At 35.9% G+C, this 16365-nt stretch overlaps 1 protein-coding gene across 1 annotated transcript; it reads right to left on the reverse strand.

The window, feature by feature from the left end:
• Positions 1-230: 230 nt before the first annotated feature.
• On the reverse strand, positions 231-9990 carry LOC120346198 (lethal(3)malignant brain tumor-like protein 4). The gene is made up of 18 exons (XM_039415877.2): positions 9580-9990; positions 9340-9507; positions 9053-9175; positions 8914-8980; positions 8563-8733; positions 8312-8488; positions 6810-7012; positions 6307-6442; positions 3600-3691; positions 3122-3455; positions 2968-3053; positions 2756-2898; positions 2300-2426; positions 1632-1693; positions 1236-1324; positions 898-963; positions 709-825; positions 231-602 (listed from the first exon to the last, which is right to left on the reverse strand). Exons 1-18 carry the CDS (start codon positions 9628-9630, stop codon positions 355-357), a joined length of 2460 nt encoding a protein of 819 aa, XP_039271811.2. The 5' UTR covers positions 9631-9990; the 3' UTR covers positions 231-354.
• Between the last annotated feature and the right edge of the window lie 6375 nt (positions 9991-16365).

A 16365-nucleotide genomic window follows, 5' to 3' on the forward strand; every position in this document is an offset into this window, starting at 1 on the left:
CCCTTGAAGCCTCGGAAATAGCGTCACCGTTTCAAAAATGTTTTCAAATGATGATTCAATCTGATATGACATACGAAATTTCAATCAGATGGCAAAAACACCAAGCTAGGCTACAACATCTACGCACTTATGACGAGGTCGATTACTTTAGTCTGCAAGCCATTATTTTGACGATGCTGCAATACTGTTCAGATAAAAGATCTCCATAGCTTGCTAAAACTACGAACCGGTTCTGAGGAAGAACTTTTATGAAAAAGAAACCAATGCAATGGAGCAAGATACCGGTACGCGAAGAAACAAAAGGCCAACTAGAAAAGGTATTATGAAAGAATTGACATCTTCCTCTGATAGTCATCAAACTGGTAAATGTTCAGCCGCTTTGACAAGCAGTATTGCATTGTAGATTTTCACGGCCGGGCCCAATTTTATGTTAAGAACTTTGGCAATGTCAGTTTGAGTTAAAAGTAACATGGCTTCTCCGTCAATTTCCTCAGCTTTAAAAATATTTCCGTACTCCGAACGACCAGTAAGGTCAGTAATAAACTTAACTACCTCAGATATCGACCATTTTGACATCTCATTCACAGTTAAACCTTTGACACCTGAAAAATATTAAAAGAGGTTGGAGCATCCGTAGTAAATGCAGGGCACGCATTTTTAATTACAGGCCGAGACCCGCGAAAGCAAGGGTACGAGAATTCAACATACCTGGTAAAATTTTCGATTGTTGGTCCCAGCACAGTGGCAAATCATAATTAGGAAATGATGACAGAGCAGAAATGAAGACCGAATGATTCGTCGTTGAGAAATGACTTTTCCCTTGGTCTGAAATTAGAATTGAAAACGTTATACAAAAGGTATACTTTTGGACAGATGGTAGAATATATATAAAGTTACCGTCAATCAAATTATCCAATTCCCTGCTTGACACCAAAGTTGTAGTTTCAGGCTTTGTCGGCGTTGCTATAAATACAATACATACACAGTTGTCGTTTTGTAGACGATTGAAATAGAAATTAATCAATATATTCGATACTGATATTGGATTGTTGCAGTCTCGAGTATTGAGGTTGCGAATGGTCAAAACCTACAAAACTTTATTTCTAGACAAATTATTAAACAATTAATTGTAATATTTAAATTGAAAAAAAATTCATGATTTTATTTTCGGTTAGTATTCAAAATTCAAATTTCCCTCAAAACGATATAACAAATTGAGGACAATATTTTTTTACCTTCTCTTTCGGATATTAACGATTTTCTTGTTCTCCTGATTTTTGCAGGTCTTATATCATCGTTGTTGGTTGCTTCTACATCCGAACCACTGTAGCAAAATTATAAGATAGTTGCTGGAATAATCCACAAGGAAATGTAACGCAGATGTCACGTAAATATAGAGATAGATGTAATAAAATTTCGAACCATAAAAAAATAGTCCGGTTCTTCCAAAACCATAGTACTCACCAGCGGCTAATTTTTCAGAGCCTTATTCGGAGAAAAGGTGTAGAAAACTGTAAATATTTTTTTATTAATATTACACTATTCTTATCCGAACGAAGTCGTAGGCAAGAAAAATCTTTTTCTTGGAGCTATGCTAGCTGCTACGGTGTTACTGATAATTGATCATTCACCTTTTATTACGCGGAATGTCCTCTCTTGTATTGGTAGAAAGTCGTGATCTTGTTAATCTGTCCTGAAAATATCGAAACAGAGCATAAACAATTTGATGGTATCGACTCCCAATTGATTTGGAGTCTTCTAGGATGTTGAATTGAGGCCTTATTTCGGTCTAGTCAGTATATCGTTTACAGAAATCAACAAGCTGTTTCAACTCCATTTACTCCCAAGTCATAAAATTTCTCCAGTTCTCAATTTGAGAAAACTTGGTAAAATTTCAAACTGCGTAATTTATGAATTGGGCTGAGCGAGACTAACTCCCCATCTTTCCTCTATGCCTTTATGCTAGTGGATCCGCATGCGTATACTGCCTGCAAGGATGCTGTAGCTGGAATAAACATTACTATTCTATCCAATTAAAGAGTCCAGCTGCACACTAACACAAATGTATTTCTGTAACGTTTCGTCCGACCGAAGTCAGATTTCCTCAGACAAGCAGTAACAAAATGTTGTAAACTGCTTGTCTGAGGAAGTCGGCCGAAATGTTACAAAAATACTTTTGTGTTAGTGTGCAGCTGGAGTCTTTAATTGGATAGATGAGTAATTTATGTGGCAATAAGTAGGATTCTATATTAAAAATATGCGACATTGGGCGACTGGTAAAATCGTACAGCTAACTTACATGTAATAGTTGTTTATGGAGATTTTGTTGCGAGTATGGACATCCGAATTCACTGTGATGACCAGCAAACTTCGAGCCCCTGATATGACCAACGCCGATACATCCTTGTATTGGGCACCCGCCTTGTCTGAAATAACAAAATATTTGTAAATCATTCTAGTGCAATAAAGTACTTCAAATGAAAGTACTGAGCATTATACCAAATAAACATAAATTATTAGCAAACCGTAGGTTATCAACCATGGCAATCAGTGTCCATAAAGGCTAATTTGCATACTTATGGGCTTATACCTCAATAATGACAACAAAAACTCATAAACTGTTTTCATCAACATGTATTGCGTCGTATTAGTTTTAGAACTTTGATATTGGAATAAGGTTCGACTTCAGAATTGACAATCTAAAAATATTTGTAAAGGATATTATATTTGAACATCTTTACTACAAGAAAATTACCCTGGAACTTTCTTGAAATCCCTTTCCGTTAGAGGAGGCTGCAATGGATAACTAGTCTTGGCACACCAACCAGCAGGATGAATATCAGGCGAATCCAAATCTGTCCAAAAGTCGTAAACATCGTTCCATCCATCAAAATGAATCTACGTTTAAAATTAAATTGAATAGTAAACGAAGAAATATTCGACAAAAAATAATTTTATCTCACTTACCTTGATTCTAAATTCGCTCATATCAATTATGGTAGCAACGCGAATAAGAATAGGATTTCTTGGATCAACAACTTCTAACTTCATTCCTAAAGAAAATATACATTAATTTACAAGTTTCTAACATGTAAAAGGTAAATTATCTTTATACTTTTACCTGTTCTTAGCCCATGTTTTTCTCTTTTATGAAATGATCCAGCATTTGCAGCAGATGCACCACATTCTTCTATGTATTTTTTCCACGAAAAGTTGCCGTGGAGATATCCCTCTGGTGGTGTCAAAACTTTTTCTTCCTTCTCGCACCAACCAACTGGATGAATAAGGCAAGATGACGCAGTGCACCAGTAATCGAAATCATGTGTCCATCCGTCAAAATGTATTAATATGTTTTCCCCAATCACATCGCTCACTGTGGCAACACATACCAAATCAGGATTGTGTTTGTCGACCGCTTCGAGTTTTTCTTCTGGTTTGAATGAGCAATCTTTTTCCTGAAAAGTATCCTAATATAGTGATCAGCGCCGTGATGAAAAGGACTCAATGATGCTCAATATAACAAAAAAAAAATTATTGAAAATTTTATTCGTAAGTCGCTGACTTGGTTCCAACCGCGCAAATAATAAGTCAATATTTACCTCACTGATGACGGAAAATATGACGTCAGGTGCCGCGTAAAGTCTGAATTTTTTCAAGTATTTCTCCCAGACGAAGTTTTCAGACAAATGACCTGTATAAAATATTTTTATTGCAAATAAATATAAGTGAAACCACGAAAACATGACAACAGTTATGCTTACACTCTAAGAAATGTTCGGTAAATTTTACCGTCATTTTAGGGGTAAAAAATTAAAAAATGAGGTCGGTAAAATGATTCACCGACAAATGTCGGTAATAATCACCGACATGGGAGGCGTGGCATTAGTCAATGTTGCGCGCGCACACTGGTTAAGGAGAGCAGCCAATCAGACGCTATATTTCAAACGCGTAATTAATCACGCGCGTTTTTTTGTTGCTTTACTCCTTAATTTGTCCGTTTGATTTGACGAATTCCAGACTGTTGGATTTTGATATTTGGTCGGCCGACAGTCATATCTTGGTCGCTTTTGTAATTACTGCAGTATTGCGTTGGCAGTATTTCTGTAAGCCATCTTGGATTCAATAATGTCAGTGTAGGTGTTGTGTTGTTTAGTGCTGGGTATTAATGTATTGTTCAGTGGGATTATGGCAGTATGGGGCAGTCGGGAAGTAGAGTAAGATCTATCGTTTCAATTACTGAATTAATATATATATGATAATATGAATACATACTGGCTATAACAGTACAGCAGTATACGGTACTGGTATAAGGTTGATTGGACTAGCTTACATCAGTACATCCGCAGATCCATGTTACGCCTGTCGATACTTAACACAGCCAGAGCTTGATTCGTATTTCCAAATCTGAATTTTTTTGTCAGTAGACTGGCAAATGTTAAAATGCCGAAACGGCAATACAATATCTGAATATGCCCATTTTACAGCTCTAGACTATGAAATGTTAGCATCTAATTACTGAATCAAGATAAACCTGTAAACCGTCAAAATTATCAACAGCTTTATGATGATCGCAAACTCAGACTACTGGCAGGCTGGACTACAAGAAACACATGAACAGGCAGACAGGGGAGGGGGTGACGTTGCTCTAGACCCAGAAACCGTGACTTGAAGAATGTGGCATTAAAAGAAACAGGTATCAACTAATTATATAGGCCTACTCATATAATTATATACTGATTCAGTGATTGAAAATCATCTACAGACAGACAGATTTGTATTTGATTATGATATTTTAAGTTATTGATTCTAGGACTAATTCAGAACAGTTTCATTTGAAAAAGAGCAATTTTAGGCAATTCACATTTAACTGTCATAAAAACACTAGATTTTCTTTTAACTTATGACACTATAAATAGAAAATTAATCAAAACAACATTTATCCACCTTATTCTGCATATTTACCAAAACCAATTCTATAAATTTTGTTGAATTTCTCTTTTGAATAAGACCGAATTTGAACATATTACATATAATGATGGTGGGGAATGAATACAATCCTTTTTAACAGTGTTTTCTTTTTAGAAACTGAAGAATCTGATTATGCAGGCATGAACAAATTGTCTGCCCCAACTCTGAACTATGAAAATGTCAATGTCTAAGGCTTCATAATATTTGAGATTCTTACTAACATGTTATTTCAAGGAAGAAGAATTAGAGGTTAGTTATAATGTTAATTTTAAATTGTTAAAAGAGAAACTTTGTCATCTGCTCTGACAATAAAGTATTAGGAGTGTAATTTTTATTATTTAGGGACTTCTGAATAATTTATTCCATTTCAATACTATTTCAGGTAGCCTACCTCTTCCATCTCATCTACAAAGTTTGGTAATACTGGAAAAGTCTGTATCGATTGATTGCCCACAGATTTTTGTCCTTGAACTTCAAGAGGAAAAGAAAATATGAAAATTTATAGAAAGGTGGGATATTGTAATGAATGCTAGTATATGCAATTGAATAATTTCAGATATTTCCAACTTGCAAAAGAATTAGATTGATTGATTGAATACTACAAAATGTTAAATCTTATTCGAAAATTAAGTAATATTTTTAAATTTCGGAGTTGTTTGGGTAAAACTCTTTGTACATTCCATTTCAGATAACTTGAAGTTATGGAGAAGAAAATACCATGAGTTCCTCAAAGCAAATGGATAATGCAATACAATCAGCATGGGCAACACTAACCCGGAAAGACTCCCCCTCTGCCATAGACTATTCTCTCTTAGAGGCTGTCTATAGAGACTTGTTTAAAGTGACTATGTGAACGGATACCCTGCGAGCATAAACTTCTTCAACGAGAAGTTTCTGTTTACCTCGCATTTCTAACTTTTCACTATACAATTTCTCATTTTTCCAAGTTTTCAATCATTCATTTCACGTTCACTTTTATTTTTTGAATAAACCTTGTTTCATAGAATAGTCTGTGATTTTTACTGATCATGTCCTGTAAAATGTAATGCCAGGAGATTTACGGTACTTTTTACCGGGTTCTGAATGTAAATTCACCGAATTTGTAATGTAAATTCACAGGCTAGCGTCGGTAAATATTACTACGCATTGCCGGTGAAAATTACTAGAAAATAATTGTAAGGATTACTAGGAAAATCCTGTAAAATTCACAGGTGTTCAACAGCGATTTTACCGAAAATTCTTGTGATATTTACCTTAAAATCGCATTAAAATTTCACAACTACATTCCAGTAATATGTAATGCCAGGCGATTGCCGGTAAATATTTCTTAGAGTGTACCTTTTGGCGGTTCCAGTTTTCGACCAGTCTGTTCGCAAAATCCACAAGGAAAGATCAAAGTACTATCGGCGTTGACCCAAAAATCATAACTTTCGCTATATCCACAAAAATGCAGTCTGAGTCTAAAGCCCTTCACCTAGAATTGAATTTTATTAAAAAATATTTTTATTGCACCGCGAATTCGAAGGCAAGTACCAAGAAACTGAAAGTTTAACAAGCATAAACAATTGCTGTTGCCTATACGTTCATTTTAAAAGCACAAAGGGGCATAACCCAAAACTTTAATTATTCTGATTAGCCATTACCGATAGTCTCGCTGAGAAGTTATTATGTTGGTAAGGTCAGACTAACTAATTTTCTGCATTGGTGGAAGTATTGATTCAGATGGTTACGTGTGCGCGTTGCGTGAGTTTTGTGAGGAATCAATAATCGAAAAATGTTGACAACCTGTTGTTTGGTCACCCAGTCTCACAGAGGTGAATATAAATAAACAAGTAACGTACCGCTGTGACTGTAAGTGGGCAGATTAACGTTTGATGAATTGGATCGATTCCTTCCAAAGCCATCCCTAGTTTGAACTGATTAGTTCCGGGGAACGGATTTTTTTTTGTCAGAGATTGAAAGGCAGACGCGGGTGCCATGACTGATCCATTTTCCATGATGTACTCCGACCAGATGAAGGAATTCTTTCGGCGTTCAGTCATTCCTGCAAAATACGAATGAGAAAAACAATAAAATGTTGTCGATAACGAGAACAAGATTGTCGTCGGTGTTTGATTTGTGAAGATAAGGCTCCCGTTTCTCTTGCATCAGCCTGAGCCAGAAATTTTACGTAGTTCCGATGAATAACAGAATGTTCCAACAATGTTCATCTTTTCTAAAAAGTCCACATAGCTAGAAAATGAATTTGACACTAATTCTGCCACAGAACCCATTTATTCTCTCCAACAGTATCGTTTATGCTGGAGCGAAATTTCTTCACGTTAGAACGAAAACACAGTTACACCAGTTCCCTGCAACCAAACTTGAGCAGCAGTCAACCTACAAACATATCCAATGAACGGCGGGTTCTTACGCTTTGTGGATACTGCTGTATCACCTAATTTTGAATTTCGTTGGCTGAATTAACAGTATTTTCTACATTCGTTGTTTATGAGAAATTCTGTGGTATATTATGGTTAAAGCTATACTCATCTTCTGCGGGGCTTTGTATGAAAAAGAAACTTAACATCTTGTGATGAAATAATGCAAATGCGCAATGCAAGCAATTAACAATGACACGGTAACAATGCTAATTTATCGTCATTGAATGGCCAACTAATTCAACAGATCCGTTATGGAGCTAGATCCGATTAGCAAGTTGAGTAAAAAGCAATACTATAGAAAATGGGTCCGAGAAGCTATGAATGAGAGAAAATCCGCAGTAGAAGGTCAATTTAGAACTGAAACTTGACCGATTAAATGATGCAGATTGAAATTATTAGTTTGTGAAATTACAAAACAAACATCTATCCTCCTGAGTTTTCGGAGATTGGTCAACATCCTCTTCCTAGTGATTAGAAACCACGAAATAGACGTGATGTGCGAGACTAATTTCGGGCGTCATTGCAATCCCTAATTCCAAGGCGGAAGCGCCACGTTATGGACCATGGCAGATCAAACGCACGGTTTGATTGCTAAATAAGTACGAGTTATAAAAAAATTATTTTGCTAATTACATCATTTGTGTTTTGTTGAATTCCAGTCGTATATTAATTTCAGATTTCAATCGGTCCACAGGTTGAAAAAAAGTTGCCGATTTCTGGACAATAGCCAGTCGTAATCGCTGGTCTATCGGGCTGAAGCAGTAATTCCATTATCACGTCGGTTTAGCAAGCTATTACGAGCTGCATTAACAAATAATATTAAGAGTTGCATATTGACAAATGATTCATTTTTCGTTTCCGCTATTTCTGTTCTCACGCGAACCCCAAAGTAATGCAATAAACTTACTAAAATTAATTACCCTGAGTTTGAATCGTCGCTTCTATTTGTTTCTTTTTATTATACGAACTGTGGTTTTCTGTGGGAGGTGATGATGATGACAGGCGAATCCTAATCTTCAAATCATTTTCGTTGTTATTGTTGCTGTGAACAACAGATGCCCCCGAAGTTGGAATTGACTTGGATGGTTGTTTCATAGCTATAATGAAAAATATCATATATAAGACCTATATAAGTCAATGTATGTGCGTGAAGTAAGGAATAAACACTCACCTGCTTGCAAATGTTGATTTGAAGCTCTGTAACTATTCGCATTTTTTGCAACGCATTTTCTGCTACAAAATCTACCGTAAAAGGTCTTGTGAGTTCCCGTTTGTCCACAGACGGAGCATTTCATCATGGTCGCTTCAGACCTGACGCTGACTATCTCTATGTTCGATCCATCTGCATGACAATTCCGTCCTAATTTTAACTGCCTTTAATAATTACTCTAACACTTAATTTTATTTTCAAATTCATAGTTTATATATTTAGTCATACAAATGTCAATATCGAGCGCCAAGCTAGTATGTTTTCGATTTGTCGTCAAAATTCTATGCCTAGATATTCAAAGTTTTAAATTACCTTCCGATTTTTTTGAATCCGTTGAAAGATTTAGCATGTCTGATCCCAATGTCTGTTTTCGACTAATCTGCAAAACACAAAATGTAGCTGGCATGTAAGTAATTCTTTTGTTTTAAATATTCAATTATGCCGAACTTACATCTGGTAATTGGGAGCCATCTTGAAGCGTAGTATCTCTGACGTCATCATAGTTTGTTCCATTCATATCTACCACTTGGTCGTCGGTAATCAACTCCACAACGCCGAATTTGTTTTTTCGAAACTGATGCAGTAAATAAAATTTTTAATAAATATGAAACATGGTGTAGGCAGAAAGATAGTATAACGCTTCTTAGTTTTAATACAACTAGTGACGCGAGCTATATTTACAAGCCATGTTTAATGATGAACATTTTTCTACTGCAAAATTTCTCTCGGTAACGTTACCTTCAAATCATCACAGCCTGGTAATGTACCAATACCGTCCTTCCACTCTAAACCATCTACGAATTCCTCGTTCTTCAATTCATCACTGGGTTCTGTTGTAAATGGTATTCGATCATCAAGACCTGATTTGTCAATCACACGATTACCGTTTTGAGGCATTTCGTCAACCTGATCAAATTAACACGCTATCATTATTATTCAATCCCACTTATCAGTAAGTATTTAACAAATCAAGTCCACCTCAGATGTTCTTTCTTTGCTGATATTTTGTGAGCCTTTCACCAGGTTCATTATGGATAAAAATCAATTGTATCAGCTTAAAACAGGAGGAAAATGGTGTTATTAACTGTATTATCCGCACAAAACCAAGTCAGGCTGGAATAGCAGGTTGGGTGGAAACTCGATACCATGCTTGAACAGCACGAGATTAACGACAGTGTTCACTCTGAAATTTTCATGTTTAATTGCGTGTTTTTAATCGATCAAAATAAAAAAGCAGATGCCGAGAACGCTCGTGTAATTGATATCATGTAATGCGCTAATCATTCCCCTCAAATAAAATTAAAATTATAAGCGAAAATTCATACATTAGAATATCAAAGGTAAACACATCTAACAACCGCGCGAAATGGGAAATTTCAGACGGTCGCTTCCTCTTGCAAATAAAAGAGAGAGAAAAGAAAACGAGTCTCTGCTAAGAGAGAACTGAGAACGAGTAAAACAAACGAGAGAATCCAACGATATCTGCGATCAACGACAAAACAGGCCATTTTGAAGGCGTGTTGGTCTTACATTTACACAAGGTACAGCAAAAAAAACTCCAATATCATCAAAAAAACAGTATTCAATGTAACACCATCTAATATAACTGATTCGAATACTTATAACAAATTAAAACGGTAAAATTCATAGCTATTTATCTCACAAACACTGAACTGAGTACAAGGACGCACTGTACTGACTGAAAATGCGAACCACGCGAATTCTCGGCCAAATAAAACGAAGAGAGAATATGATGGCTCGATGTTTGTCAGTGTTTCGCGCATGCGCAAAAGCATGTTCACGCGGTTGCCATTAAACACGTCGTCATGTGGACCATGTTACAATTTTGATAGTTTCAGTGGCTCGCAGATCAAACAATCATATTGTACAGTATATCGACACTTCTCGAAGAGACTTCGTAAATTTTTCACAATAATTGCAGATCATCGCCACGTTATTAATAGTTTTTCATTCAATTGTTTAGTCTTTTAGCCTAAAAAAGGTATCAATTCCACCCAAGGTGGTCGCCTTCAAATAACGTTTTATCAACCTTTACGTCAATTTGAAACTCAGGTATAATGATCCCAATAGAACATATGAAATCGTAATATTAAGTAATCCTAAACACCCAGGATTTCCACGTGGTACAAAACGTGAAAAAGTGATACAATTATTTCCACGCATAACGCAACAATTTCCACCTCGGCCGTTGTTACATAATTGTTATTCAGAATATAACAAAAACTTCATATATTTTCTATAATCCTATTTATAAATCACAACAGTTTAAACTAATTTTCGTGATTTCATACGACAGAAAAACCCTCACTAGTTTTTTCGCCAAAGGAAGCGCAAAAAGATCAACTCAACGTTTTATAGTCCGCGTATAGAATGCTGACCCGTCACAGCATATTTCTGCAAAGATGATGGTGCGGCCAAATGGACGAAAATAATTCACTCCAAATGCATTTTCGATCAACAGCTCGAGGCAATTTCATTTTCAGGGTTTTTTCAAGATCCAAACGTTGCTGCATATTAAGTTTCAGTCAAGGCATAAGTATTAAGCTGTGTCATCCGCGATGCGACTCAATTTAATACGCTTTACAGGTTATTAAATATCATACACAATGCAGTTCAGGGATTTAAGCCATAGAAAAGAATTTCCTAATAACCAACTGTGGGTGGTATTAACCGGAATACGAACCTTTGCAACGAGCATTCGATAGCTTTAATGCTGACTGGGATCTAGGCAGAGTGCCTCAATATGGTATAGATTAGAATATTTCCCTTCAAGTAATAATTGACAAATCCTACTTTGAAATTATCGGAGGAAGATAAAATCTTAGAATTGTTGGGTAAATCATTTTTCTGATAAAATTCTTTTTAATGTACAAAAATATATATGGGTAAGAAATATGAAAAAGCAAATTACAACAAAAAAGTGAGAAGTTGGATGCAACTAAAGTAAACAAACTTACATATATACTTTGAATAAGCGTCTCTTAATTACATGCGAATGTTATTATATTACATTAAAACAATACCGTTGTTGTATTTAAACCACCACTTTAAGCAACTTAAAACTCGGCAGTAAAACATAACTAAGAACAATGAAACATGTCGAACAGCACAAAAGGGCAGCCATGAATGAAGCTTCAATAATAGTACACCTTGCGTTAGACTAGCATTATAACGTAACAATAGGGCAATTGTATACAAAGTGAGAATATATGACGTCATTCTTCCCCTCTGAAAAATTGATTACGTAGGCGTCCTGGATACTATTGAAATCGTACTTCACCATGTTTTCGTCAGTAGGTAGTTGTGAATCTGATGCATCTTACTCATTTAATTTGTTTTCTTCATGTTCGTCAATTCAAATTTTTAAATCATTCCTAACCCCAAATGGATAATTACTGATTTGTTTTTTAAAAACGCGGCGGAGGTGTTTTTCTCAAATCTCGTCAAAACGTTACACCTTGCTCAAGACATCATTATTATGTAACAACGCGCAAGTAGACAAAGCCAAACTATGTAAAATCAATCGTCGGACGTTTTTAATATACATCACCGTTGAGTACTTTCACAATATATCGAACTGCGTATGGATAATATGAATTTGCAACAATTTATAATATATTATCATTTTAAAAACATTAAGTTTTGCGCTGCACGCCAACGTAAGCAAAAATTGAAGCTGTGCTATTTAAATTTTTTCAATACTTGTACTGCTCATGTTATTTAGGCACTTGAAATTATCTTCATGTACACTACAGCATTTGCAGATAGAGTGCATCATCCGGGTTCATTGGATCGACCAGAAATTACAAAATCGGATGAGTTTTCCGTAGACTAAGCCAAAGTAGAGTTGAAAAAATTAAATTGAGCATATTGTAATCGTTTTGTCATTTTCGATAGAAATATTCAAAGAGTATATATATATTTAGATAAGAGGATACAATATATCGTCAAATTTTCGCGGTTATCGAGTTCACATAATTATTTAAAATCCGCTCTTATCTGTCACGCTGAGGATTAAATAATTGATCTCCCTTGTCCAACAGCAATCTTACCCTCTCGTTAAATTTTATTGCCATTGATTTGTATAAATTCAAAATCCTGTTATAATCTTAAACTTTAATACTATTGTGCTAGGATTTGTCATGAAGGTTACGGTATTTTTTTCTATGGTTTTTCAACATAATTGCCTCAGACAAATCTAGTAGTCAGTATAGATGGATGCACTCATATTTACAAAATGTATTGAACGAAAAGGGGGAGAGAGTGTGCTGGCGATTTGATAACTTTATGAGGTTTTTCGAGATTTAATCTGAAATGAATGCTTTTTCACTTCTATGTCAATATGCTTTTATCTATTACACCTTTTTATCTCAAAAATATATTGGTTTATTTGTACATGAAAATACACGGAAGCTAGGGACATGGACATGTCGTAAACTGACTATCGTGCATGCACCGTAAATCTGTCTCGTGAATTGTACATGATTTTACTGGTATATTTTCGTTATTTCATGTCTATTGACCAATTATAATATAGCCATTCTAAACTGCTTTTATGATCCTAAAGCAGTAATTCTCAACCGTGGCTCTCAACTATTCCTTCTGTGGCTCTTATTATCTTTGAGAATTAATCATTTTCATTGAAAATTAATCAAGAACTTGAAATTGAGAGACTGAACCCCAGTAGTTGAACTGATGCCATCAAAGCTGATAGGTCGCTTTGAGTGCAACTTTCCAACCTTTCATTATGATGCCATAGTGTTTTCCCCACAATGTTTAGCCTGCGTTTCAGTACGCTGAATTCATTGTTTTCGGTAATCACAAACAGGCTATCCCGTGCACTGTGCAGTTTGGGTATTTTTCAAACAAAATATCAATCTGTTAGTTTATCAAGACAAAATGTCAAGCACACATTCAAAAAACCTCACACTCCTTATAAATATAATCGGGCGTTTCAATGTGATTGGAAAGAGAAGTATTTCCCAATTGAAATATATTGCGGATCGCTTTATCAGACTTCAGAATTAAAAGTCAAAGCCAATGTCAAGTTTAGCGTTAAATCAGTTTAACCCTGAATTTTATTGATGTTGTTATTTTAAAATACATACGCCTACTTTGTATTTTATGCGGCTCCTTACAACTTCGTCGTCTCTGTTATACTGTTTATCCATTATGCAGATGCAGCTAAATTTTTGAGGCAAAGAAGCATACATAGCGACTTTGTAGATCAGGATGGTTCAAGGTTGTTGACTCCGGGGTCACAAAATTATTTTGGCATTGTTCGCGAGCCACAAATAGTGTCAAAGAGAGGTAAACAGTGCAATGCAACACAAACACTTTTATTGTGCAAACACATTGATCAGTATTTGTCATTTATCAAGCTGAAACACGCAAAAAACTGTCTAAAACCTGCATAAGGCATCCTATATCTACACTTAGTGTAAGATTTCGACGGAAAAGGGTACTCGCGTAGTATGTGAACCAAGATGGCGTCCACTGGAACGTAGTATGTGTACCAGGTTGGGGTCGTACACATATCACGTTCCGTTGTCCGCCATCTTGGTACGCATACTACAGGTGTACCGGGAAACGTGCCATAACACTAGTCAATTCAGTGACATTAGTGATGTAACAATATATCAAAAGACTTTTCTGGTTAAGTTTATGACGAAAGAACACTAAATGCGATTTTTTGATTACTCTCCGATTCCGACGCGGGCCTCAGATAATGTAGCTGCGGGACACATGTAGCCCGCGGGCCTGGGTTTGAACCACCCTGTAATGTAGATTATAAAGTGAAGCGACTTTTAATTTATATTGTTTACTGAATATTTTTCAAGGCAAAAATGAATAGTATTATTTGATGCGAAAATTTTCTCATATATAATATCTTATATTATCTTAAATATATGCCATACGTTTTAGTGTGAATGTACGGATTTCGATTTTTTTTTATCTTCTGGAATTTTAAAAACAGAACAAAAAATGGCCCATGATTGTTTGATATTTTGTATCTCGGGTACTTAGGATATCGAGGCACGTATTTGCGCTAATAGGTATAAGCATTGGCGTAAATAGGGTGTGGCAGCCATGGCTCGTGCATGGCTTGCATGGCTTGGCCTATGCAATTTTAGAAAGTCAGTCATTTTGTCATATTTTTCGGATTAAGGTTCGACAACATTCACTCATAAGTGGTGTAAAATATGAAACAAGCGCATCTTTAGTTTAAACCAGCGGTAACGAACATGTAGCCAGCAAAAAAAATTCGTGCGGCCCGCGAAGCATTTAGTATGTGTTTGCCGTAAAGCCATGAACCTTTAGGCGGGAGCACCAGTATTATTAATATTGGTGGCAACACTATTTCCAATATGTCTTGTTTACTTGGATATGGTTATGATATTGTTTTGCGGCCTGATTTGGCGGGGGAGTGAAATCAGTCGAGATATGGGCTCCTCCAAGTAGGAAATGTTGGCAGGTATAGTCTGACTGTTGACCCCGCAAGTAGTAATGCAAGTCATTTTATGGCCAAACTCCCTCGTAGCCATGATTGCAAAGGAAGGTGGATCACGTGTAAATTAATAGAAACTTTGTCATGATTCTGAAGCCCACTGGCAGACTGAATGGCCCGATAACTGCCGAATGTGTCAGTATCTTAAACGCTATTCAAATTCAGTGATTATATTAAATTTATTGATCACACAAATTCTGATAATGATTCTACTAGAAAAGTAAGGGGGCTTTACAACCTCAATATGCAGACATCAACATTTACCAAACTAGTTTTACCGTCGTTCAGACTGTTGTTTAACAAAGTGGTTATCTCACCAAGCAATGATAGAAGACGGAATTATTTCAGACTGTATATTCAATAGTACTTTTATAGTCAACATCTTGAACGTTCACATCACCTTTTATCATATACAACAGTGGTCGGTAAACTTTATGTACTTGCGGGCCAAATATCCACTTTTCCTGTAGCATGCGGCCGCATTAATTTCCGCCTATAAACAATCTCCAAATTTAACTTCATATTATGGCGCACCCGCATGTTCTATTGCTGTGTTAAAAGGATGCCACAATGAGACGTGTATGTTGCTTTTTGATATACCTTTATCAAACAACAAATGTTTTTATTTACTTATCAACAATGTGGAGGATGTTGTTGCTTAATCTTAGTGTAATACCTTTTAGATAGAGCTGCTCACAGCAATATGTGCTTTCGAAGTGCACACTTCACGTTTTACACTGTCGTACAGATGAGCAGTGGCCAGCTCGAGATCAAATTTGCAATCGAATCGTTTTTGCAATGACACGTTTAACATTAAAAACCCTAATAACTGCGATGTTGACCAAGCATATTAAGCAAACTGGTTTTGAAATGCGCGAGAAAGAAAAATGTTTTTCCTTGTCACTTCGGAATGTTTGGTGCTCGTCGCAAACTTTCCCCCGTTTCCCATACATTTTCAAAGTTTGAAAATCGAGATAAACTTAACATATAATTACAACCAAGGATGTAATCATCAAGTAAACGATGTAATCATCAAGTAAACGACATACAACTGACACTACTTGCTATAAAACAAGCGGCACTTGTTCCCAAATAAATCCATGTAGATACAATACATTTAGAATCAATTTTTGATTTATGAATTACAAGTCGTTCGAGAGCCACAAAAAATTCGTTCGCGGGCCGCAGTTTGCGACCCCTGATATAAACCCATGTGATACCAGTCACAGCTCACC

Source organism: Styela clava, chromosome 8 (genome assembly GCF_964204865.1).
Source record: "Styela clava chromosome 8, kaStyClav1.hap1.2, whole genome shotgun sequence".
In the NCBI taxonomy this organism is placed as follows: Eukaryota; Metazoa; Chordata; class Ascidiacea; order Stolidobranchia; family Styelidae; genus Styela; species Styela clava.